This window comes from Myotis yumanensis, unplaced genomic scaffold (genome assembly GCF_028538775.1).
Source record: "Myotis yumanensis isolate MYYU_CA2020_CCGP unplaced genomic scaffold, mMyoYum1.0.hap1 SCAF_11, whole genome shotgun sequence".
Lineage (NCBI taxonomy): Eukaryota > Metazoa > Chordata > Mammalia > Chiroptera > Vespertilionidae > Myotis > Myotis yumanensis.
Genome location: NW_027223762.1, coordinates 394,930 through 419,933, shown reverse-complemented (window position 1 = coordinate 419,933; position 25,004 = coordinate 394,930). Strand labels below are relative to the sequence as shown.

Below are 25,004 nucleotides of genomic sequence, written 5' to 3'. Positions count from 1 at the left end.
AGCCACTGCTCAGGTCTGATGTGTGGGGAGAGGGGTCCTGAGGCGGCCGTGAGGGTCGGAGGAGAGGGCCCCACGGGTGACTGCACAGCAGCTGCCAGGCACCTGCAGCCGCTGGCCCTGACCGAGCCGCCCTCCCTCGAGTGTGGGTCTCTGCTGGTCTGTTTCTTGCTCCCATGGGCGGGAAGGCAGGCCCTGAGTCAGTGGCTGCCGGGAGGGACTGCCGGCTCCGTCCTCTGAGGATTGTGGGGAGCATGGACGGGACTGGAAGCGCGAGCCTGTCACACCACCCGGAGTCTGTTCAGGCCTGCGCCCCGGCAGCTAGTCAGGACCTGCGTGGTGACCAGCCCTGCAGGCCAGGCCCTCGCTCCGCGTCGCGGGACGTGCACCTGGCCCTTATCCCGCACACTCAGGCCGAGAAGAGGAGTGGTCGCAGGGTCCTGGGCCTGTCCTGGCGAGGACATGGTGCTGCCAGTATCAGGCCCCGCACAGGAGGGAACCCAGCTCCAGCTCCTCTTCCTGCTGCTAGTGGAATTGGAAAGGAAACGCTGTCTTCATGTTTTCATCTGAGGAAGTTTCCCTGTAAATTAGGTGTTTCCAGCTGCGATGAGTGAAACCTCCTCAGAGGGGATGAAACGACGCAGCGTGGTCTCCCGTGAACGGCACCCGCACCAGCCTCTGCTCTGCCACAGGCCCATCCTGCAGTCCCTGGCTCCGTGTGCTCACCTCTTCCTGGCAAAGACTGGCCTGGCCTGACAGCTGCCCCCCTACATCCAGAGGAGGCCGGAGGGAGCCTTCTAGACGCTCTCGGAAGAGCGAGGCGCTTTGAGAAGCCGCCGTCGCTGTCCTTGGAGCTGCACTCCTGCCAGGCCCTCGAGGTGGCAGAGCCACCTGACCCACAGTTACGGTCATCCTGGGCTCAGGCCCAAGCCTGGAGCTGGAGGCTGGTCAGCTTCCCCGAAGGCAGGGGTTCTCCAATGTCACCTAGAACTTTCTAGAAAGGCGAATTCTGGGCCCAGCCAAGACCTGCTGAATGAGAAGGTGTGGGCGGAGCCCGACAGCCTGTTTCCACCCTGTACAGGGGACTCTAATGGTCCCCAAGTGGGAGAACCACTGCCCAAAGGAACAGGCCTGTGAGCAAAGGGCAGGTACCTGGTTACATGGGGTCCTCAGGTGACAGGGAAAAGGGGCACTCATTCTAGAAAACAAAGCCCACAGCATGCACGAACCCGGAACCAACACAGAAGCATGCAGTGACAACCGAAACCTCGCCCCAGAGGTGGTTGGTGGCAGACACTACCTCACAGATCTGCTCCAGTCCCTGTCCCCTCGTTATGATCCGAATGTGGCCCAGGAACCTCTACATCCCGTGAATCCAGGCTTGGCAGACCCAGAGCTAGACCCGTCCATGCTCCACCTCAGACCGCAGCCCCAGCCAGGACCCAGGGCTGCACACCAGCTTTGGTCCCGAGGCCTTCAGCGGCCATGGAGGGCGACGTCTCACTGGGGACAGTGTCACCTTCCGTTTCACTCTGTTCACACGAGATTATGAAGCCGACAAGGACATGCTTAGGAGCACTGCCGTGCTCTCTGTCTGGGGAAAGGAGGGGCAGCCTGGTGTGGTGGGGTCAGGGCTGGGGACCACATTGGGACCCCCAGAGTCCTCATGGGCTCAGGTCACACACACAGGTGAGGTCCAGAGGCTCTGGGCTGCTCAGAGTCGCCCGCCAGGCCCTGCCTAGTGTATGTCCTGAGCCTGAGCAGACCCCTTGGCCAGGAGCACAGGCAACAAAGGGCCAGAGCAGCTCCACTGAAGAAAGCCTGGACGTTTGCATCCCTCACCGAGAGGACTGCCTGGCCTCGGCTGGGTCATTAAGATGAGCACAGTTTCCTTTCCTGTTAAGGGAAGCATTGAGCTCACCTGTCTCATTCAACTGCTTTTAAAAGACCCACCCCCTGTACCATAGTAGCCACTCTGTGGTCTGTGAACACCACCTAATAGTGCATCTGACACCGCCAGAGACAAGCTCTGTGTGCAAGGGGCCCATTTCCCAAAACTCTAGGGAGGAGAGAGCATCTCGGAAGAAATCCTCTTCATGAATAACGCATGATGATCAGTGATGTGCTCAGATCACCTGCTCGCCCCTCAGCCAATCCGATGGCTGGTTGTGCTTCTGATTGGACTGCCTGGAGCCCCTAGAGCCGGCCTGAGAGCTTCAGACAGGACAGGGAGGGGGAGGGGGAGGGGGAGGCGTGAGCAATGCCATCCATTTATCCATCCTGAGAGCTGCCAGTCCAACCTTCCCACCCCAGCAGGAAAAGAGAGCTGAGGGCAGGGAGGCAGAGACTACCACCAGGCGCTGGTCCAGGAGCCAGGTCCCAACTGTAGTTTGTGCTCAAGGCACAGGCAGGTCGGCGAGTAAATGATGGAGCAGCTACTTGGCACTGGGTCTGAGAGACTCCACCCTTCAAAGGGGCAGAGGGTGTGGATGCAGACATGGGGTCGGGTGTCCGGCTTTATCAGACTGACCATACGTGGGACACGGTGATAGGCCGGTCACTGGACTAGGACTGTGGAAGCTTCCAGCTCCTCCTCGCTGCCCTCTCACGATCTCTGCAACAATGACAGCAACCTCATCAGCAGTATCTGCGAGGGGCCCCCGACTGTGTTGTCAGTCATCGCAGCTTCCCCACTCCCAGGCCTGTGCCCCTCGCCCAGGCCCTCTTCTCCAGCCCATCTGGATGCTGATCAGATTATTACAATAAGGCTACACACACTGAGTGCTAATGTACTGAACTTTCCCTGGGGCGAGCCTGCTCCTGTCACAGAGCTTCTTAAATCAGCCTGATTGATTTCTAACATAGGGTGGTGCAGGCAGTGGACTTGGGGGCTGGGACTCACAGAGCCCCTCCCACCCAGGACTCAGCATTACTGTGTTTAGTCCCTGTCTCTGGCCCTGGGCCATTCATGGGCCAGACTCAAGGCACGTGGCACAGGCTGCTGGCCTGCCGTTCACCCGGGAAAGGGAGAAGGATCCTACGTTTTTTAAACACTTCAGAAAACGAACAAATAAAAAATTTGCTTTACATATTTTTTTTAACTAATTCTCCCAGGGTGTTTTATTAGCAAGAGAAGCTACAAGAAATACTGTATGGGTGCAAAGGTGACTTAGAATTAAAGGGTAGATAAATTCTCACTTTCTTAAATAAGGACTGGAAATTATAAAAAGAAAGAATAATAGCAAAGGGCAGCTTCTAATTGGTGTCTGCTGTGCATGTCACCGTGCCCACCTTGAGCATCGTGGTGTTTGCCGCGAGGGCCAGTCACCACTGCTAGATGTTTTTCTTTGATCTTTATGCACTTTTGCTACTTCTTAACTTGTCTCATATTATAGATGTAAATTTGTATTTGCTTAAATTTTTACTTAACATTATACATGAGCCTTTTCCGATGTCATTAAATATTTTTATTCTTATTTTCATAGCTAACGTCCATCCAGTGGTGATATTGTAATTTACACCATCCTTCTCTTACTGTTGGAAATCAGTTAGGCTTTTACAAGCGTCTCCATGTTATAAACCATGTTTCTCTCTCCCTCTCCCTTTCTGTCTCTAAAATCAATTTAAAAAACATTAAAATGGTGTACACCAATCATATATTTATATATGGTCGTATTTCTTTGAGTTGGAATGCTCATGCATCCCTTCCATCCCCACGCTAATTGTGTAAACATCCCAACCTCCAACTACCAGCATTTTAAATATTTAACAATTGAATAATTGCTTACCAACCATAGACAAAGTATCTTGTGCTAGCAGCGGTTCTCAACCTGTGGGTCGCGACCCCCTTGGCGGTTGAACGACCCTTTCACAGGGGTCGCCTAAGACCATCCTGCATATCAGATAGTTACATGACGATTCATAACAGTAGCAACATTACAGTTATGAAGTAGCAACGAAAATAATTTTATGGTTGGGTCACAACATGAGGAACTGTATTTAAAGGGCCAGAAGGTTGAGAACCACTGTAGAGCATCTGAAAAAGGGGAGTGTCATACGTATTTGAGAAAGAGCAGGACATTTTGGGCACTTTGTTTTTATGTGTTTTCTTATGTATTTACCCTCAGGGCAAGGATGTAACTGGTAGAATCATAAATTCTTATATAGCTTGCTTCTCAGTTCTTCCATCTTAATTATTGTAATTCAGAGTAGTAATACTTGTATAACTAAAGGAGCTTTATGGTGTTCCTGCTATATTAAGTATTACTATATATAGAATTAAACATTACTACAGTAGTAAGCATTGCTACAGTGTTATTACAGTAGTAAGTGTTGCTGCAGTGTTATTACTACAGTATTAGGCGTTGCTAGAGTAATAAGTAATTACTGCAGTATTAAGTGTTGCTGCAGTGTTGTTACTGCAGTATTAGGTGTTGCTGAGTGATGTTACTGCGGTATTAGGTGTTGCTGAGTGATGTTACTGCGGTATTAGGTGTTGCTGCAGTGATGTTGCTGCGGTATTAGGCGTTGCTGCAGTGATGTTACTGCGGTATTAGGCGTTGCTGCAGTGATGTTACTGCGGTATTAGGCGTTGCTGCAGTGATGTTACTGCGGTATTAGGTGTTGCTGCAGTGATGTTGCTGCGGTATTAGGCGTTGCTGCAGTGATGTTGCTGCGGTATTAGGCGTTGCTGCAGTGATGTTGCTGCGGTATTAGGCGTTGCTGCAGTGATGTTGCTGCGGTATTAGGCGTTGCTGCAGTGTTGTTGCTGCGGTATTCGTTGCTGAGTGATGTTACTGCGGTATTAGGCGTTGCTGCAGTGATGTTACTGCGGTATTAGGCGTTGCTGAGTGATGTTACTGCGGTATTAGGCGTTGCTGCAGTGATGTTACTGCGGTATTAGGCGTTGCTGCAGTGATGTTGCTGCGGTATTAGGCGTTGCTGCAGTGTTGTTGCTGCGGTATTCGTTGCTGAGTGATGTTACTGCGGTATTAGGCGTTGCTGCAGTGATGTTACTGCGGTATTAGGTGTTGCTGAGTGATGTTACTGCGGTATTAGGTGTTGCTGAGTGATGTTACTGCGGTATTAGGCGTTGCTGCAGTGATGTTGCTGCGGTATTAGGCGTTGCTGCAGTGATGTTGCTGCGGTATTAGGCGTTGCTGCAGTGATGTTACTGCGGTATTAGGCGTTGCTGCAGTGTTGTTACTGCGGTATTAGGCGTTGCTGCAGTGATGTTGCTGCGGTATTAGGCGTTGCTGCAGTGATGTTGCTGCGGTATTAGGTGTTGCTGCAGTGATGTTGCTGCGGTATTAGGTGTCGCTAGAGTAATAAGTAATTATGCAGTATTAAGTGTTGCTGCAGGTACTTAGTACTGCAGTTATAAAGTGGAACAATCTCTTGCTGGTGATGTAGTCACAGCTGCTGCCTCAAGCATTGAATTCTCTGTCTGGGCTAAGTACAGACCAGATAGTCCGTGCTGTGCTCTGAAAGGTGACCTGGCACCTCTCGGAGGGAGAGGGTTGTCAGCTGGCAGATAGGCAGAGATTGAAGTGGAAACTGATGCTGTTGTCGGTGTGACCAGCGTGGTGTGTGTTTCCTCCAGTTCTCTCTCTGGACGAGTCCCTTTAAGATAATATGAGTCAGATGCTTCAGACCAGTGAGTCGTCCTCAATAGAAGTGATTTTCCCGGCCCGTGTGTTTCTACTGCTGTTGTCACCTGGCACAAGAGGCGCTCGCTGTGGGCGGAAAGTGCAGTCCAGTGCTGGCCTCGTGGGTGTCACTTAGTCTCTGGCCGTGGTGTCTTCGTTTTCCAGGTGAAGAAGGATGAGTGACTCCCAAGGCTCCTCCCTGCCCAGGCCCTGATGTCCGGGGACATGGTCTGAGCCCCGCCTCCCAGCAGCTAGCTCGGATGCAGGCCACTCTGTAGCCCGTAAGCCACCCGAGACTTGTAGCCAACGTAGAAAGAGTCTGTCCGACAGCAGTTTAATGTGCCAGCCTTCCTGCCGAGACGGGGATTGCTGGGGTCATTTCACCGTAACCTGCTCAGCGGCCTCATGTGGAAATGGCAGCATGTGAATCTTCTTTAGTCAGAAAGGGGACAGCACACACTTTGTTGAAAGCCAGATGCTGTCTATCAACAAGTGAATCTAAGAATCAAGTGAATAAATAATCTGATGTACAGAATGAACTGGTGATTATAATGAATCAGGGACATAGAAAGGGAATGGACTGACTGTTCTTGGGGGGGAAAGGGGAATGGGAGATTCGGGAAGAGACTGGACAAAAATCGTGCACCTATGGATGAGGACAGTGGGTGGCGAGTGAGGGCGGAGGGTGGGGCGGGAACTGGAAGGAGGGGAGTTATGGGGCAGGGGGGAAGAGGAACAAATGTAATCTGAACAATAAAAATTTAATTAAAAAAAAAAAAAAAGAAAGCCAGATGCTGATAGAACCAACCCTACACAGGTCGGCCCGTGCCACAATGTCAAATATCAGCCAGCCTGGCCGGTGTGGCTCAGTGGGTAGAGTGTCAGCCTGTGGACCGAAGAGTCCCAGGTTCAATTCTGGGCAAGGGCAGGTACCTCGGTTGCAGGCTCCTCCCTGGCCTAGGCTCTGGTCGGGCACGTGGAGGAGGCAACTAATCAATGTTTTTCTCTCTCATGGATATTTCTCTCTTTCCCTCTCTCTTCCACTCTCCCTTAAAAAAAAAATCAATGGAGAAATATCCTGGGGTGAGAATTAACCAACCAACAAACAAATCAGCCAGAAGGGGTGTTGGCATGTGGGGATTTTGAGTCGTTACTTCTATGGCAGGGCTCCTAGGGTCGAGGAGGAAACAGTTCATTGAGAATAAAGTGCACACGTGAAAAAGTCAACAATAGAAGGTCTTGACAAAACTGATGCTCAGTGTCTAATGGTGCAGGGTTTTGTTTTGTTTTGTTTTGTTTTGTCTGTTGTCAAGGTTGTGGGCACCTTTAAAAACATTGTTTTTCATGTGCTTATTGCCCGTTTTTATATCTTCCTTGGAGAATAGTACAGAGTTCTTAAAGGTAGAGGACCCTGAATTCTAGACTGAGCAGGAATGACTTTCGGGAGAAAGCAGAACATGAGATCCAGCCAGTGCAGTCATGAGTGGACATGGAAGTGTAGGGTGCAGAGACGGAGGGGCAGCCACACGCAGGGTGAGTGTGGCGCACACAGCCCCTGCGGTGGACGGGGCACCCCCCTTCTTCATGGGCAGCGCTCGCCTGCAGTCACTGGCCCCTCGTCGGCAGACGTGATGGTCACAGAGCATGGGTTTAGGAGGGCCCACACTCCCCACTCATGCTCCCAAATTGTCTTCCGAGGCTTTGCTTGGACCTGTTCCGACCCACTGGTCTCAGCCCAGGACGGATGCAGATCTGAGCAGGCTCCTGAGCCACGTGCTGCTTGACACACACAGTGGAGTCTGTCCTGGGGGCTTGGGTGTGGCTGTCACTTGGACAGGAGGACCAGGCACTGGCAGTCAGTGGAGTGGATCGGAGAGGGCAGAACAGGTGTGTGCAGTTTGATTGACAGTTTACACTGATGGACACAGAGGAGCCTTGAGCATCAGAGCCTGTGAGCAGCAGAGGCTCTGAAGTTGGAGACCAGCTCCTTCCAAGCAGCTGAGCATTTGAATCCAGTGATGTACCAAATGCAGGTGACACACAGGGGCATCTTCATGCTCCTGCTCTGCCTGTGGCAGCCCCCATGGGAGGCCTGAGCAGCACGCAGGCCATCTTGACATCTGGGGGAAGCGAAGTGTCTGTGGGTGAGGAAAGACTGCAGCAGAACTCCCAACTCAGAGCTGGATTTGTGCCACTAAAGAAGGATCCCACTGCCCAGCTCAGGAGGGGCGTTGAATAACATCACTGAAGAGCAGAGAATCAGCAATGACCGCCTTTCCCAGCGCCTGGGTGATGGGGGTGAAGAGGGGGCCTGGTGCCTGTGCTAGCGAACCACATGGTGCAGGCAGCTTTGATGCAGAGGAGACTCGTCAGACAAGGTATTGATGAGCTGAGAAGAAGGATACAAGCCATGGAGAGGTGACGAAAGCTCTGTGACCCACAGAGCCATGGGCAGACCCTGGAGGAGCAAAACTACAGACTCACTGTTACACTTACTGACTCATCACTAGGACAGACACGGGGTGACACTGAACAAGGCGCTCGCATCCAGCCCGTCTGTGAGCGGAGCAGCTGGCGTGGCTGAGACGTGCAGCTCGCTCTGCAGTGCTGGTGGTCAGGAGGTAATTCGGCATCACAGGGCAGCAGGCTGCGAGGAGCCGGTGTTTCAAGGCCGGATCGTCTCCCGGGGTTGTGGACTCAGATGCTCCCCAAAACACGTGAGAGTCGCATAAAAGAAATCTCAGCATTCTGTTTAGTTCATGTGAGAAATACCTTGTACACCAGTATTTGTTTTCTTCAGTGTTTTCTGGTCATAAGTGGTGTTCTTATTTTGACTGTATGTTTGTAAGAGAGGTGGCCTCTGGGATTTCAGAGGCCAGTGGCATGGCCTGCATTCTGCTCTCCATCTCCAGCTTCGCACCTCCCGCTGCCCACGCACCTTGCCAGGCCGTCCTTACATGCAGGTGCAATGGCGACGTCGAATAATCCCTGTCCCCTGCACGGAAGTCGGCAGTCCCACAGCCAGTCCCCAGGGTCTGGCCTGCCTCACTCCCAGCCCCCAGCCCCACGCCCACCCGCCTCCTCCTCCTCTGACTCCAGAGCTGTTTCTAGTCTAGTTTCTGAAACTGTCTCCCTTCTTATGTCCATGTGCAACTTCTGTTTTGCGTGAGATGTTTAGGAAGAGCCTCTTCTCCACACAGCGTGTGTGTCTCCTTCAAAGCCGTTCCCAGCACCACCCTGGCGGGGCCTCCCTGGCTCCTGTTTTCATGACAGAGTGCCTGTTTGCATAACATTTACGCGTCGTTCGTTCATCCAACAACTGTTCGCCGAGTGCCCACCGTGCGGCCGCGTGCAGGCACCAGGGGAGCGGTGAGGAGTGGGTGAGAGCAGTGGTGCTGGCTGGTCTGAGTCCCCGGGCACAGGTGCCTGAGGGGGGACTTGGGTCTCTGCCTCTGAGTCTCCAGTGATGCTAAGAGCCCGCCCACAGGAGGTGCCTAGACCATGTGCTGGACGGGCGTGACCGAATGCAGATGTCACTGATACCAGGTCCAGACATAAGCTCGGGGGCCAGGATCCCCTCCCAGAGCTCTGAGTGCGGAGGCCACATGTCTTCGTTTAGACCAGTGGTTCTCAACCTTCCTAACGCCGCGACCCTTTAATACAGTTCCTCATGTGGTGGTGACCCCCAATTCCATTGTGACAAGTTGAACATCATTAAAGCATAGTGATTAATCACAAAAATAATATGTAATTATATGTGTGTTTTCCGATGGTCTTAGGCGACCCCTGTGAAAGGGTCGTTCGACCCCCAAAGGGGTCACCACCCACAGGTTGAGAGCCGCTGGTTTAGACCATGGAGCCTGCCCACAGCCCTCTGGCTTCTCTGTCTCCCCTGCTTCTCCCAGGACAGACATGGGTGTCCAGGAAGAAAGCTGTAACTAGCAGCAGCTTTGGAAAACTGCCTTTGTGCAAGGAGAGGTGTGAGCTCTGCTGGAAAGGTCTCACCCAGGTTTGGGCCAATTCGAGCACAGTTTCGTGATGACTGCCAATAACGGAGCTCGCTCTGCAGTGCTGGGGGCGGGGCCGGCCTTCTGCACAGTGAGACTTGTGCGGTTGTGGGTCACTGTGTCTAGAGATTCATCATGTCTGTAGAATATACAAATCCGAATACATGCAGTGCTGTTTCATAACATGTTTTTATAGTGCGCGTGGACTGATTCTTCTTTCCCAGTGCACATCACTGAGTGTGTGTGGTCACAGGGTGGTGTCACCAAGTGCTTCATAGCGCAGCCCCTGGGCTTCATAGGAACCTCGGGCTGCGATGGGAGGTCAGACCTGATGTTTATGGTAACCAGACAAACCCAAGCCAGGTTTCTTGGTAAAAATCTCACCAGCAGCTTGTGAGATGGTGGTATACGCACGAGCACGGGCGTGCCTGTACCTCTGGCCTCCGTGCGACGTGCTCGTGCTAAACTTTGCTCCCCTGATCAAGGACTCCTGAAGCTCTGCTATTCAAAGACAGTAACCAGGCCTCTCTCTCTCCCCCCCCCCCCCCAACAGTGTATATGGCTGCCCCTTGGCCAAAAAAAGAAAAACACAAGATAAGCAGCCCCAAGAGCCTGCTCCCAAGAGGAAGCCGTTTGCGGTGAAGGCGGACAGCTCCTCGGTGGACGAGCGCTATGAGAGCGACGGGTCGGATGACACGGACGAGAAGGAGGAGGACGAGGAGGAGGAGGACTCGGAGGATGAGGACGAGCCAAGGGAGGACGAGGAGGAGGACCGCGAGGAGGAGGAGGAACTGGAGGAGGAACTAGAGGATGAGGATGATGAGGACGGGGAGGAGGACGAGGAGGACGAGGAGGATGACGAGGACGAGGAGGAGGACGAGGAGGAGGAAAACGGTAACCTTAAACCCTAGCAACCCTGGGCCGATTCCTCAGCGGGAATTCCTGGTGTTAGTGTTGGTGACACTAGTGATAGCCCCATAAATAGGTCTTTCCTGCCAGTGCTGAGAAGAATGGCCACTTGCCCGTCTAACTTCTGTCGTAAAGAATTCCTCTGACCTGTATCAGAGGTTAGATTCTGTTCCACTCAAGTTGTACTCAGCCTGGGGGTCACAAAACCTGGCTGAGATCCTCAGTGTACACATTGGATGAGCTCAGCACTGTATCCAGAAAGGGACGTTCCACACCTGGTCGCTCATTTGGCAAATGCTTGGATGCTCTACCTAGTGGCGCTGTTATTGGCTAAAATAGGGCTGTTGGGTGCTCAGCCCACATGCCTCCTGGGGTGGGCGCTGTGGGACCAGTGGGGCTGCGACGGGGTAGTAGTCTCACCTGTCAATTGCCAGGGCCTTTCTTTAGTGCCTGTCCTGTTGGGACAGAGGAATGAATGGAGCCGTCACCTGTGCCCACGCGGAGAAGCGTTTCTGCTCTGAAGTGCCGGCGCTGTGGGGGACACACGGTGGGAGCCCGCTTTCCAGAGCGGTGTGTATGACTGGGGCAGTGTATTCAGGGTGGCTCTGCTCTGTCTCCAGTTTTCCGTAATTTCCCTCAGAGAAATGCCAAAACCTCTTTCAGAATGAAGGGAATATTTTTTCCTCACGCTTCTTCCTCGGGCTTAAAGCCGTTCAGGAAACCGAGTCAGGATGGTTGTCGCTCAGACCCAGGACAGGGGGTGAGCCAGGGAGCGAGCGAGCGAGTGTCTAGATCAGGGGTGAGCCAGGGGGTGAGCGAGCATCTAGATCAGGGGTGAGCCAAGGGGCGAGCGAGCATCTAGATCAGGGGTGAGCCAGGGGAGCGAGCGAGCGAGCGAGCGTCTAGATCAGGGGTGAGCCAGGGGGTGAGCGAGCATCTAGATCAGGGGTGAGTCGGTTGTTGATCCTTTGGAGTCACAGCAGTTCATTTCAGGAAACCTGAACTTCATGAAACAGTCCAGCATCTTACAGTGGCCGACAGCCCTTATGAAGACGATTTGCCACTCATGTTTACAGTACAGACATACCTGCCTGTGCACGTACACACACATTTCATGAATCAAAGTTCCACCTGTGATCATGCAGAGCATGGTGTGGAGACGCCCTGCTTAGGGGACAGAGCACTCGGTGGATGGAAGCATCACAGGCCTAAAGAGACAACATTGTCACTAAAGAGACAACAGGGCAGTTTCGGGCTCAGGGTAGAAGCAGTAGCTCTGCAGTAAAAAGGGGGAGAGTTGGAGAACAGACCAATTTGGCAAGTTCCTCTGGGCGCTGTTTGAAATGTGTGGTTGGCATGAAATCATGAGTTGTTGGGGCTGACTAATGATTTGTAATTGACCGTGGCCTGTTACAAAGGTGGTGGACTATGCTCTTTGGACTCTCATGCTGTTTGGGCAGCAGGGGCATTACGTTGGGAGTCGTGGTGTCCGTGTGCGATGATCCGTGTGGGAGAGTTGCATGTGCATCATTGCACCAAGGGTCCCACCAGATCTCAGGTGCTGCTCTCCGTCTGCTGGGATGAAACGTCCAATTGTAATTTACTTAGGGTCATATTTCATTTTTTTAATATATTTTTGTTGATTTCAGAGAGGAAAGGAGAGGGAGAGAGATAGAAACATCAGTGATGAGAGAGAATCACTGATTGGCTGCCTCCTGCACGCCCCCACTGGGGATCGAGCCTGCATCCTGGGCATGTGCCCTGACAGGGAATCAAACTGTCACCTCCTGGTTCATAGGTCATTGCTCAGCCACTGAGCCATGCTGGCTGGACTGGGTCATCTTATATGATAAAACCCCAATATGCAAATCGACCAAACGGCGGGACACCACTTGCTACGTGCACTGACCACGAGGGGGAGACACTCAATGCAGCCGCTGCCCCCTGGTGGTCATTACACTCCCATAGGGGGAGCGCCACTCAGCCAGAAGCAGGGCTCAGGGCTGGCGAGCACAGCAGTGGTGGCGGGAGCCTCTCCCCCCTCCGCTGCAGCGCTAAGGACCCCTCAGGGGACGTCCACCGAGGGGTCCCAGACTACAAGAGGGCACAGGCCGGGCTGAGGGGCCCCCACCCCCAGTGCACGAATGGTATTTAATCTCTAGTATTTTAAACAATCGACTTTTAAGGTACAAAACAGACCCATTTTGAAAGAGCAGTCAGCATTATTGAAATGGCTTTGCAATGGGACTGTGTAGGGCTTTTTGTTCTGACTTAGAGCATCACTGTTTAAAGTGGGAGAGCAAATCAAAACTGATGCCTTTCTTTAGAGAACCAGCACATGGGCAGGACGAGGGCTGTGGCAGCACGTGAGCAGGCAGGGCCAGCACTCAGCAGGGATGGGGATGGCACCTGAAGCTTATTGGGATGTGGGTTCCCGAAAGCAATACCCGCTCAGAGATAATCGGTTTCTGGTTCCTGGATTCAGAATTCAAGCTGCGCATCGTGATCTCCAGGTAAGCACCTTCTAGAATAATCTATGACATGAACGTTGAGGGATTTGCCTGGAACTACTAAGGGAGGCTCGGTGGTGGAAGGTGTTGCGAGGTTACTACGTGCTGCTGTGGTGAGAATCCCGCTCCCGCCTCCTCACAGAGTGTGATCACGGACTCCCTTTCAGATGCTGCCCCTGCAGCCCCGCATTCCCGGAGCGTTCAGACCACAGGGGATGGCATGGGGCACCCCCCATGGCCCTGTGGCTGCCAGTGCTCCGCAGGGGCCCCAAGTCTCGCTTGATTTCTAGTCCAAGGAACGTACCCCCCAGCCCCTTGAAGAAATCACTGCAGAACCTGGTTCCTGAGGCGGGTTCTCCTGCCTTCTCTGTTGTGGGCAGCAGTGTCCCCTGGGGGAGCCCCACCAGCAGGTGATCCAAGACTCCACTTAGCCACTGCCACATGGAGCTATTCCAGGGGATGGCACTCCACTATTTCATAAACCCCAGGGTCAGAATCTTCCGGAGGACCCTAGACCAGGGGTGGGCAAACTTTTTGACTCGAGGGCCACAATGGGTTCTTAAACTGGACCGGAGTGCCGGAACAAAAGCATGGATGGAGTGTTTGTGTGAACTAATATAAATTCAAAGTAAACATCATTACATAAAAGGGTACGGTCTTTTTTTCTTTTAGTTTTATTCATTTCAGACGGGCCGGATCCGGCCCGTGGGCCGTAGTTTGCCCACGGCTGCCCTAGACCAAGGGGCCTGGACAGCTTTGTTGATAGAACACTCGTTTTACATGCTCACACTCCGAGCTATGTCTCGTTCAGTAAAATAAGGCTTTGAAAGACAGACAGCTGTCAATCTCCTGTTTTGATAGCCTCACTTACCAAATTGCTGTTTACCCAACTGCTCCATTCAGCGCCAGAATCACTGTCGGCAGGTGGGACCTTCTGCGGTGGTAGCAGTGTCCAGGATGCGAGGTGCAGGGGCTTGCAGGGCCTCTGTGGGTGCTGCGTCCTCTCCTGCGCGCTGGGCAGACAACAGGCATTTGCCTGTAACGACCAGGGGTCTGGGCCACCGCCTCGACGTCGATCTCTTAGTTCCTTGGTTACACTCATGGTGACCCTTACAGCCCTGGGCCTCCAAGGCCACTGTGCCTTTTGCTTAGCAAGTAGCAGCGCAGACAGCAGCCGGTGTCAGCAGAGAAGCAGAGCCGTCCTGTGGCGGGAGGAGCCTCCGGACTGGACCGTGCGAAGGGCTGGCGCCACGCAGTCCACACACAGCAGGTGGTCCTCTGGCAGGAACCCGGCATCCGGGCGGGGCCGCAGGGCCCAGTGGCAATCACGTCTCATTGTCTCTACCAACAGGCTGCTGTTTCTCGTCGTCTGTGTGGCATTTTCCCCTCAGTTATATGTTGAAATGTGGAGTTTATTGACAGGTTTAAGTAAACAAGTATATACACACCAACAGTTGATGACACTAGCAGCCCACAGATAGAGAAGGACGCCGTTCCAACGCCGGGAGGGGATTTGTTTTTATCCCGAGGGCCCTCCAGCACTGCAGCCACCATGGACAAGATGCTGCTGGTGATGGCCGTCTAAGTGGGCGCAGCAGTGGGCCCCGCGGGAGGCGAGCGGGGGTCAGACGCCAAGGTCGGAGGCGGAGGCTGTGGGCGGTGAGTGCTGGGTCCCGGGCGTGGTTCCCTCACCGCAGAGCTCAGGTGCTTTTCATCACTTTCTCTCATAAGAACGAGAGGGAAGACTATCTCAGTGATCAGTTCAGGTTACACTAAGTTCACATTTAATTAATGAAGTGATATTTATTGTCCAGTTGGCATATCATAGGCTGTTTTTTTGCATGGAAAATCTTATTTTCAGAACATTTTAATGGTCTGAGTGTGCATTTATTAAATAGAAGTTTCCTGGGCATCCTGAAGATAAGAAAGTTACTACTCAGGGGTCACAGACTTTTCTAGTAGCAGATTTTGGATTCTTGTGATTTGAGAGGTACCAGTTAAGTGGCCACTTAATGCCTAGTGAGTTATGGTTTACTTTCATACTCAGCCCACTGAAAAGACAGCACCTGAAATCATATGTACACACGTGTGTACCTCAGGAGCCACCCTGCACCTGCCCACAGGGGAGAGCCCAGGAGGAAGAACAGGGTGACCTGCTGTGCAGGCTGAGCACACTTCTTGTTGCCGCCCCCACCACACTGTGTCGTTTCTGACACACGTGCAGACGTGGGCACCCTTCTCTCCTGCTGAAGCTCGGACCGTCTCAGACAGTTGGCTTTGCAGGACGAGCACGTGACCACTGGGTTAGACGGGTGGAACTGGAGGCCTCCGCACGCTCTCGGGATGCGGGGGCCTAAGATGTGTGGTGCCTGCCAGGAGCTTACATCCAAGGGGCAGTGAGGGAAGGTGCGGACAGCCGTGCTGAGAACCTTTAGAAAGTAGGACAGGGTTGCGCTGGGCACGGCAGAGCAAGCTGAGTGGTCAGGACGGGAATGTGTGGTGTGGCCTCCGCAGCGTGTACGTTACCCAGTGTTCTGCGCCCTCCCCTCCCCCGCGGCCATCCTCAGAAGCTCTGGACAGAGCCTGTCCCTCTGGGGGGGGATGTGCGGCCCTCCCCTCCCCCGAGGCCATCCTCAGAAGCTCTGGACAGAGCCTGTCCTCTGGGCCTGGCTGTCCTCACTGCCCGCCCACAAGACGTTCCTGCACACGAGTCCAGCTGCTAACGGCCATTTCCTCTCTGCAGTAAGTCAAACAAATTCAAGACAAAATCCACCGTATAAATTTCTCCTCACGGAACAAATTTTTTTTAAAAATTGCAAAATTTCCAGGACTCGTTTTCTTTCTAACAGACGATGCCCTGGCCCAGGTGGTTAGTGTCCTGACGATCTGCAGTAGCTGGGCCTGCCTTTCCGTCAGACAGTGACAGGAGGAAGGCGATGAGGTCGGCCCCCTTGCGGGTGTTGTTCTCGTGTTGATGAGCCGCTCATCCTCCCCAGGGTTCTCGGGGGCACATCCCGGAGGACGGGGCTGTTGAGATGCAGACAGACGGCAGTCAGGATGAGCCGCCGGCCTCTGCTGCAGTCGGCGCCAAGGCAGTGAGCCTGAGACCCAGGTGGGAACAAAGATGCGTGGTTTATGTGCAGGGTTTCCACTGCGAGGGGCGGGGGCACCGTTGGGAGAAACGATCTCATGATTTTTTATATCTTAACGTTAAGCTCTCCCTACACCCAGGAAGGCGTGGTTTTAGGGAGTTTAGCACGTGGATGTGGTGAAGTGTATGGCTGTATGACTTCTAATTGAGTAAAGGCAGAATTAGACATTTCTAGATATCAATCTGTGATAAAAAAAAACTTCCTTCATGCAAACTAATGTTGTATAATTACAAAATATAATTATATCTTATATTTTATGAATCGTCAGACACTGATACAGGCCAGAAAGCTTCTGAGAATATAATGTCATGTACATTCAAGATGCAAGGAGCAGGCTTAAATACTGGGGGAAATCTTTTCTCTGTAACAAGAAATCAAAGATGTAGGAGACTAAGTCTGCTGTGGTTTATTCCTTTGTTTTTAAGGTCTGTATGAAGGGATTACCAGGTTCTTTGCCTTGTTTTGTTCATTTGGTTTTTATTCCAGATGCTAGTTGGTCAGCGTTCAGTTTAAAGCCCAGGGACGAGGGGAGTCTTCCCGCTGCTCGGACCCTTGTCTTGGGCAAGTCCCTGACTCTCTGGGCCTCACTTTGGCTTCCAAACTAAGGACGGTAACACTTCCCTTCAGTCACCTCCTGTCTTGTTCCGAAGCTTAGAGAAGTCGCCCTCCAGACGAAAGCTCTTGAGCAGCTCGGAGCCGTGAGGCAGCCTTGTAGTGGGGCTGCGGCGCGGTCCGCCTGCCCTGCACACGCTCCGGCTCCCTGTGAGGCCGCGGTCTGTGCAGCAAATGCCTGACGTATGTTGAGGCTGCATTCATGTGGAGGGTGCAGAGCATCGCTGCAGCTCATCTCAGAAAGACAGGGTGCGTGTCTACGTCCCCACAGTGCTCTGCGTTCCCTGGGGACAGGCACTAAGTAAGCATCGCCCTTTGCCCCAGAGAAACACAGAGCAGAGCAGGCAAGAGGACTGAGCACAGGAACATGTGCTGTGTTCTCCACCGAGGACAGAGCTGGCGGCGTGAGCCCCGGTGGAGGCTGGCAGATGCGAGTTGAACAGGAAAACAAAAGCTCCCAGACACTGAAGACTGGTCGACTGTGTCACCACAGACAGTGTCGTGTTTTTGAAGGGCCTTTGGGGACAGATGAGATTCTTTCCTATGTGACGGGGATGACACACAGCGACTGGAAATGGAGAGCAGGGCCCCAGGTCCCCGAGTTCCCTCCCAATCAGACACACCTGGTGGGGCAGCCATATCGCTCAGGCCGTCTGTAAACCGAAGGACCAAACTGTCACAGACTCTGTCCCTCTGCTGGGCCAGAGATGCTCAGGGCAGTCCAGGTAATTTAGAAACTCCCTGAACTCTGCGTGTGTGTGTGCCTGCGTGTGTGCGTGCATGCGTGTGTGTGCCTGCATGTGTGCGTGTGTGCCTGTGTGTGCGCGTGTGTGTGTGCGTGTGCGTGCGTGTGTGTGTGCGTGTGTGCCTGCATGTGTGTGTGCCTGCGTGTGTGTGCGTGCGTGCGTGTGTGTGCCTGCGTGTGTGCGTGTGTGTGCCTGTGTGTGTGCGTGTGTGTGTGTGTGTGTGAGAGAGAGAGAGAGAGAGAGAGAGAGCGAGCGAGCGCGGGGTGGGGGGAGAGATACAGTTGGTTGGCGTGTCTCAGTCTGTCTCAGGTGTGTGGACTAGGAACAGCTCGTTGCTGTGGGTAAAGATATAAGGACCTTTTTGTTTGTAAGTCCCCAAGTTTAGAACAGCTGGATACCCACCAGGCCATCCAGGACACAGATCCTCAAAACGTAGTGAGTAAATGAATGTCGTTCAGTCACTTCTCATTCACTTAGAACCCTAATGAATAGAGTTTAAGAAAGAAACATCACTTACAATTTCTTCATTACAGTTATCATGCAACTTAGAGCCCTTGTGAAAACTGTTGCCTTTCCTTCTGTTTGTGTTTTAGCTTATAAAATTGACAACATTTAAAATGAAGAAGCTGATCTCTTTAAATATTTGTAATGATTTCTCACGCATTCTTTTGACCCCATCAGGCAGAATTCTCCTGCCTCCGAATGTGGGAGGTTTGACCTCACGGCCATAGATCTTCCTGAGACAGGAGGTGGGATGGTGACGCCCAGCTCTCCTCAGGGCAGGAGAGATGAGGGTCCCACACCGGCACACGGAGGGGGATCCACACCGGCACACGAGGGCCTCATGGGAGCCAGCGGCTTCCCTCCACCATGCCACAGAGCAGGCCCCGCTATGGAACATGACAGTGGGTGTCGGCCACCAGCGCTTTTTCCTGGACCGAGTTCATTCATCGGTGTGAGGGGAAGGTGACTTATGAGTGGGTGAGGGTGAGTAGGTCTCTGACCATCGACAGGGGGACATGGTCCTCAGCCTTGTGATGACGGGGGGAGCTGCTGGAAGGCCAGGGACAGCAGCAGAAACCACCCCCTTCTGGGGACAGATGGGCTGCAGCTACTCCTGGGATGTGAATCCACCAGTCACGCTCCCAGTGGGGTTGGCAGGGAGGTCATGAGTTCAGTGTGACCGCTGCCATGCTCCACGGGCAGCCCTCCCTGTGGGGTAGGGAGAGCGAGGACATGACACAGGTGTTGTCTCTTCTTTCTCACTGTTCCCGTGGGTTTTCTTCCTTCCAAGTTCTTTAGGGTGATAGGATGTGTTTCCCGAGAGCACGCTGAGAGAAACATCATGGAAGTCGTCAACCTTCTCTGACTGATGTCTTCTTTGACCAGGCGATCGGGTGCTTCAGGATGGCACGTGGTTCTCTTGTTCTACTCGTGGCCGGTTCTCCGTAGGGGCAGTGGCTGGCACTGGCTACAAGGTCCCCAGTTACCATCGTGGGGCGGCCACACGCCGGTCGTCCTGACGCCGCTCCTCTGGTCAAAGCCCATGAGTGTGAACTCAGAGTCACATGCCGAGAGGGAACAGAGCTGATATTTCAGAACCTCACTAGAACAGGTCGCCTACAATTCTTAACAGCGTGAGCCCTGGGCCAGGGCTGTGCTATGCAGGTGAGGTGGACACGCCCACGTGAGGTGGACACGCCCATGAGGCTTCTCCTGCGTCTGTGGTTGGGGGTCCTCCCTCCCGCCGCCCGCCCGTTGGGACTGCGTATGTCCTATCCTTGGGGAGATGCTTGGTAGGAATGAGCCAGGACAGGGACCGCTTTTGCGGCCGACAGTTGGTGATGCTCTGTGACTAATGCGTGGCAAATTTGATTTGCTGATGTTTAGACGGATGTGTTAGATGTTTAAGTGTGTGGGCTAGAGAGATGTTTTCTGTTATTAATGTGTCGAGGTACAAATCTCCCAAAGAAGGCCTTCCTGAGGGAATGGCAGGAACCCATGGAGAATGCCCTGGGCACAGGGAGAGCCCGCGGTTGGCGCCCCTCCTTCCTTCAGCTCACTAGTGAACTTTCCACCATCTTCTCAGTCTGGCTTTTTAATCATAGAAACAGCAGGTGTGACAGTGCAGCTCCCATACCCAGTCTCAGGGGCGGGAGGGGCCCAGGTGAGAAGGCCTTGACTGCCGCCCGTGTCCACGGTGAGCACAGGGCGGCTGCGCCGCGTGGAAAGAGGTGCATCCAGGTGGCCTGTCAGTGTCAGACAGGACGCGCTCCAGATGGAACGTAGCAGCTTGTCGTTTTTAGCATGGTCTTTTTTCTACAACAGTTTTCCTAAGTGCCTTTTTGAGACTGGATGTGACAGTCACACATTGTTTCTACCGGCTCACCCAGCTTCTCCCGAGGCCATGAGAGGCGACTGGCAGTGCTGCGTGTCAGGCAAAGGCTGTGCTGGTTGTGGGTCCGCGGCACCAGCTCCCCTCTGTCCTGCTTTTCACAGGCTCCTGGTCACCGCGGACCTCCTCCCGCCACGTCCTCACGCCCACTGAGATACTTGTACAGGAGTCTCAGTTCATCAGGTTTTGTTTTTGAATCTTACTGTGGCATTCCTACTGCTTCACTGTGCCTTCTGATGAATCACCTCCAAGGTGCCACAGTCAGAATAGCTCTTCACTCAGCCCAGACGTGTGCTTCTGCCCCGAGCGCAGAGTAGGTGTATCCTCTGTGTGAGTCCTCAGGACCCGGGCTTTCCTCGCGCCACCTGAGCACCACTGGGAAGCAAACCCTTCGAAAGCAGCCACTGCGCACATCTGTTTATGAGCTGACACCAGGGATGCTCACGGACTCTCAAAGCCCAGTGATGATGAGTGTGACTGTGGCATATCTGGTTGGGCTGCAAGTACATAAAGCCAATAAAGAAAAGTCATTCTTGCCCTAACCAGTTTGGCTCAGTGGATAGAGTGTCGGCCTGCGGACTCAAGGGTCCCAGGTTCGACTCCGGTCAAGGGCATGTGCCTTGGTTGGGGGAACATCCCCAGTAGGCACATCCCCAGTAGCTGATCAATGTTTTTTTCTCATTGATGTTTCTAACTCTCTATTCCTCTCCCTTCCTCTCTGTAGAAAATCAATAAAATATATTTTTAAAAAAAGAAAAGTCATTCTCAAAACTTAGGTGCAATGAAAAATTAATATTTTTAAATTGTTTATTTTAAGATTAATGAAGGAAGTCAATAGTGAATGTCAGTGTTTTGAACTGCTCCCGTCGAGCAGTCTGTTCGTCGTGTCGACACACAGTGGGACCTCAGGGCTGTGTGGTGTGTAGAGTTGACTGCAATTAGCTTGCTGTCCATGCTGTTGCCGCTAAACTTCACATTCTAGCCTCCACTTCTTTCTTTTCTGTTCTTTTTTGTCCTTTTTTTTTTTACTTTCTTTGCAGAAGACCATCAAATGAACTGTCACAGTAGTCGCATAATGCAAGACACAGAAAAGGATGACAATAATAATGATGAGTATGATAACTATGATGAGCTGGTGGCCAAGTCCTTGTTGAATCTTGGCAAGATTGCCGAGGACGCAGCGTACCGGGCCCGCACGGAGTCCGAGATGAACAGCAACACCTCCAATAGTCTGGAAGACGATAGTGACAAAAATGAGAACTTGGGTCGGAAAGGCGAGTTGAGTCTAGACTTAGACAGTGATGTCGTTAGGGAAACGGTGGACTCCCTGAAATTACTAGCACAAGGACATGGTGTGGTGCTGGCGGAGAACATGAACGACAGGAGCTACGCAGACACCATGTCGCAGCAGGACAGTCGGAACATGAACTACGTGATGCTGGGGAAGCCCCTGAACAACGGGCTGGGGGAGAAGCTGGTGGAGGAGAGCGACGAGGAGGTGTGTCTGAGCAGCCTGGAGTGCCTGCGCAACCAGTGCTTCGACCTGGCCCGCAAGCTGAGCGAGACCAGCCCGCAGGACAGGAACCCGCAGCCCAGCCTCAGCGGCCGCCCACACATCCGGCCAGAGGATGACTTCTCGGGCAGGACGCCGGACAGGAGCTACTCGGACATGATGAACCTGATGAGGCTCGAGGAGCAGCTGAGCCCCAGGTCGAGGACTTTCTCCAGCTGCGCAAAGGAGGACGGGTACCACGAGAGAGATGACGACACAGCCTCCGTCACCTCCGACAGGTCCGAGGAGGTGTTCGACATGACCAAGGGCAACCTGACCCTCCTGGAGAAAGCCATCGCTTTGGAAACGGAGAGGGCGAAAGCCATGCGGGAGAAAATGGCCATGGAGGCTGGCAGGCGGGACAGTATGAGGTCGTATGAGGAGCAGTCGCCAAGACAGCTGCCCGGGGAGGAGAGAAAGCCCAAACCCAGCGACAGCCATGTCAAAAAGCCATACTATGGTAAAGGTAATATTTCTACCTACGTAAGTTCCTCGTGAAAGCGTGAGCCTGAGTAAAAGATGTCAATGTGGCCACAATTAAGTGTGCATCCCAGTAAATTATATCTCTAATGCATACTTCTTAGGGCCGATTCCAGAGTTACAGATTGTGATGATGGTTCTGAAGAGCAAATACAGTGTCTGAGAAATACACAGCGCAGCTCAGTGTCATATTAGCAGAGCAGATGACTAACGGATGTTTCCGTGGAAGAGGCATGTCTTGGTGCACGTGGTAGGAGCTATCAGGATGAGCTGTGATCTTACACACGGACCACAGTCTGAGTGGCAGGGGTCTATGCAGCAGTCAGTCGGGGTGGAACGTGCATCTTCTAAACATCACGATTTATAAAATTATCATCGAATGACAGTTACTGATAAAACCTCCCCCATAGAAAACATCCCTGAGAGAAATTGAACAGTAACAGAAGGACCGATAACATAAGACAAGGGCAGGCACTGCACATTAATTATCGTAGGTGCTTGGCGGCTGGAGCCATTGGCTATGCAGGGCGTGTGTGTCCCAGGCTGAGAGCAATAGCAGTTTCCTCATAGAATCACTCCCCTCACTGATCCGGTTCAGTGTGGAAACAATTGTGGGGTTACTTTATCATAAAACAGTCAGAGCCTCCCAGTGTGGAAGTGTTCGTGGGTTTGTATTTATGAGGTATGTGAGCACATATTTGCATACATCTCTGTTTAATTACATGCATATTAGTCACTGTGTTTAATATGTATATTCCAACCTGAGCAATTGACTTCATGTTCGAAATAACCGCTGTGTCTCCTTTCAGAAGGAGGCAGGTTATAACAACCTCGAGTAGACCTTGGGCACTGCAGGTTTCAGTTACAGACGCTTAGAACTCAGGAAGCCATTTAAAGAATAAAATTGGTGATTCCTTAAGTCCCTCCAGACGAGCACCAAACAAGATCCTCTGTGTTACCTGCTATTCTATGCCTTATAAACACAGATCCTCCCGGGGATCTGACGGTGAGGTTCAGGAATTTGGTTTGAAAATCAGTTGCTCTGTAAACTTCAAAGGATAGGAAAACCTGCTTTTTCTGCTGTGACACCGTGTGTATTCTCCTCTCAATGTGCACGTAGCCCCACCGCACATGGCCAGCACCACCCCAGGTCCCCTGGGCACGGCCTGAGCCAGAGGCCTGCGGCTCCCGACCCGAATCGAGCCCGGTATCGACTCAGTCATGCGGGTGCAGGCAGAGCCTTGGCAGGTGTGGACGTGAGGAAGGGGTTGTGCTCAGGCCACAGAGTGTCGCTCAGCGGAGCCTCGGGCTGGCTTTGGTGCTGTAAAGACCAAGACAGGTCGCATGTACGTTGTGACTGTAGTGGAGTCTGTTAGAAATGGTTTGTTAGATGTTTGAGAATCATCTCAACATTTTTAGGAAGAAATAGTGTCTCCGCCATGGGCTTGCTCAGGTGGCCACGCGCTAGGTTCTGACCTAGACGTCTGCAGAGTGGACTGTGGTGGGCTCCGCACGGAGCCGTGGGCCCTTGGGGCATCCCTCCTCTGGTTTCCGTGGCTCCTTTAAGCCCAGAGTTTCCTGTAGATATGGATTCGTTTTGTTTTGTTACGGTTGCTTTGTATGGTTTTTGTTTTTTGTAAGAAATGGAATTCCAGTGGCTTGCTTCCCCTAAACCAGTGGGGATGGGGTGGGCATGAACGGTAGAGCTGAGATATGCTTTTCTCCGGGAGTAGGGAGGGCTGGGACTTGGACTTTCCAGATGAGCTGGAGGACATGGACCCTGCCTCTGCCCAGCTGTTCCAGATCTTCTTCCTCAGTCAGTGTGTTCCCCACCGTCCCAGTTTCTTGTGAAGTTACCATAGTTTTGTCAGAGCCAAGTTAGTGTGGCCAGGCAAGGACCCAGAGCGGGCAAAGAGATGAACGCCCTGTTTAAAGAGATAGCTTCTCACCAGCACAGCCAGACAGCCCTCCGGCCAGAGCGTCCAGTCTGTTCTCGGCTCCTCTGCTATTTTATTAAAGATGAAGGGAACGTGCGTACCATTCTCATTTAGACGCAATCTTCTCAAAATGATGTCAATGATAAGCCAGTAACCTTTCCAGAATCCTGAGCTAAAACAAAAGAGGTTCATCCTGAGACGCCTTTACCTGCTTCCTAAGCCTCACCGGACGGGTGCAGGAGCAAGCTGAGCCCGGCACACGAGTCTTTTGGGTATTGCTTCGAGGTTTGCTGTTGAATTGTTGGTCTGTTTGCTTGCTGGGTGGTTTTGTGTTTGCTCCAGTGTTTGCCTTCAAGACGAATTGGGATTGCAAGAAATAAGAAAGCAGGGGGCGTAGTGGCGAGGGCGAGTGGCAGCTCCAGCCCGGCTCACACATCGAGAGGAGATTATGCCCGGTGTCTCCCAGCACCTGAGGCCGTCTGAGCACACTGTGCCCACGCAGCTGACCTTGACTTCAGAATTCGTTCAAAATCTGTGAATGATTTGTTAGGAAATCTTGTGTGTCCTGATGAAAAAGAGACACTTAATTATTAATAATAGTTAAAAGTTGCATTTTGTCCTTTAAAGTCATTTATGTCTAGGTTATGACCTTAATCAACATTTTCCTATGAAACTGCTCCTGTGTGCTTTGGTATTTACATTAATTAATGTATACTGATGTTATTATGAAACTGCTTGCAAGGCAGTGAAACTCTAGGCTTCGGGGTTGCATGTAGGAGACACTCCAGCATGACATCTCAACGCTGACATCACAATAGCCTGTTTTTAGATTTGTTTCCAGTGACTACGATCCCCAGTAGGTCAGGAAGCAGCAGACAGCATATCTAGGACTCGCCAACATCAATGCTGGTTTTAGAGACTGCAGACCTGGAAGAGCCACGTTCCATAGAGCAGCACACTAGCTTACAAGTAAAGGGTCTTTTATAGAAACAAAGGGTGTAGATGTCCCTGCGAGCCCTTTGTCTATTTACCTTTACATGAAGGACTCAAGAAAAAGTC

The 25,004-nt window shown here is 52.5% G+C and overlaps 1 protein-coding gene across 17 annotated transcripts in view; it reads left to right on the top strand.

The window, feature by feature from the left end:
• Nucleotides 1-25,004, top strand: part of MYT1L (myelin transcription factor 1 like) — a 293,521-nt gene that overhangs the window by 207,973 nt on the left and 60,544 nt on the right. For 12 of the 17 annotated variants that reach the window (XM_070428611.1, XM_070428614.1, XM_070428609.1 and 9 more), the window contains 2 exons: nt 10,206-10,546; nt 21,017-21,994. In XM_070428611.1, coding sequence (XP_070284712.1) covers nt 10,206-10,546; nt 21,017-21,994 — 1,319 coding nt within the window. The remainder of the gene's footprint in view (nt 1-10,205; nt 10,547-21,016; nt 21,995-25,004) is intronic. The other 5 variants (XM_070428623.1, XM_070428621.1, XM_070428617.1 and 2 more) reach the window with 3 other exon arrangements.